Here is a 1,013-nt window from a genome sequence, read left to right as displayed (position 1 = left end):
TTCAAGAACATCCGTCTATAATGAGAAGGAAATTCAATATAGTAAGGAGTGGTGAATTCAAGCTACGTAATAGTAAATGATTTCCTCTTAATAATAATAATAATAATAATAATAATAATAATAATAATAATAATAATAATAATAGGATTGAGGTTACTTCTCCAGAAAGTATAGAAGGGGCAGGAAAACTTTGACTCTAAATCTTTGCTGTTTTGTGGCCATAACCAGCCATGAGAAAAGCTTTGGGAGTAAACTCTGAGTCAGAGCTCAGGCAGTTCAACATTATCTACCACCTTGTTCTGGCAATTCCTGAGCTGGCCAAATTGTAATAGCCATGCTGTTCCTTTGGACCCATCAGTGACATGGAGAGGAGGCACACACTGCATGGGCAACAACCTGTCCCTCATACTGGATTGTCCACGCTTAGATCTTATTGAACATTCTATACTGGAAAGATAGAACTGGACAACTCAAACTGTATCGGGACAGCTCAAAAGTGCAACTTGCATGACAGAGACTATGATTTGCACATCAGACTGTGTCCAGTAGGGTAAACAACAAGGACCTTTATCCACGGTCATTAATGACACACAGAGACCATTCTCATCTCCCATAATTCTGTGGCTTTAATACCTTCTAATGCCTTAATGAGGAATCGGAATTTGAATCCAAAACATACAGACGAATGGCACTCCTTAAATAGCATTAAAAACGAAGTATGCTTACAAGTTTTTTTTCTTTCCTCCTCTCAGATTATTTCCTTGTAAGATCCTTTTGCGTACCAAACAGAATGACAAGGATATCCTTTATATTTTCTTTTCCTGTTACTATCAGGACTTAAGAAAAAAATTAAATTTCTTGCAGAATTATGTCCCTTTAGTTTTGAGTACAAACCCAGTCCTGATTGACTTAGCATTTCACAACCTCTAACTCTCTTGGAATATATATATATATATATATATACATATATATACATATATATATATATATATATATATATATATATATACACA

The 1,013-nt window shown here is 34.7% G+C and overlaps 1 protein-coding gene across 1 annotated transcript in view; it reads left to right on the top strand.

Moving 5' to 3' along the window:
* The first annotated feature begins 296 nt into the window (after positions 1–296).
* The window catches only part of LOC106881580 (solute carrier family 2, facilitated glucose transporter member 1), a 30,598-nt gene continuing 29,881 nt past the window's right edge, over positions 297–1,013 (top strand). The window contains exon 1 of the mRNA XM_052976929.1: positions 297–716. Coding sequence (XP_052832889.1) covers positions 648–716 — 69 coding nt within the window. The 5' untranslated portion in view covers positions 297–647. The remainder of the gene's footprint in view (positions 717–1,013) is intronic.

Source organism: Octopus bimaculoides, chromosome 26 (assembly GCF_001194135.2).
Source record: "Octopus bimaculoides isolate UCB-OBI-ISO-001 chromosome 26, ASM119413v2, whole genome shotgun sequence".
Lineage (NCBI taxonomy): Eukaryota > Metazoa > Mollusca > Cephalopoda > Octopoda > Octopodidae > Octopus > Octopus bimaculoides.
The sequence above is the reverse complement of the archived record's forward strand: the minus strand, read 5'-3'. Positions and strand labels throughout refer to the sequence as shown.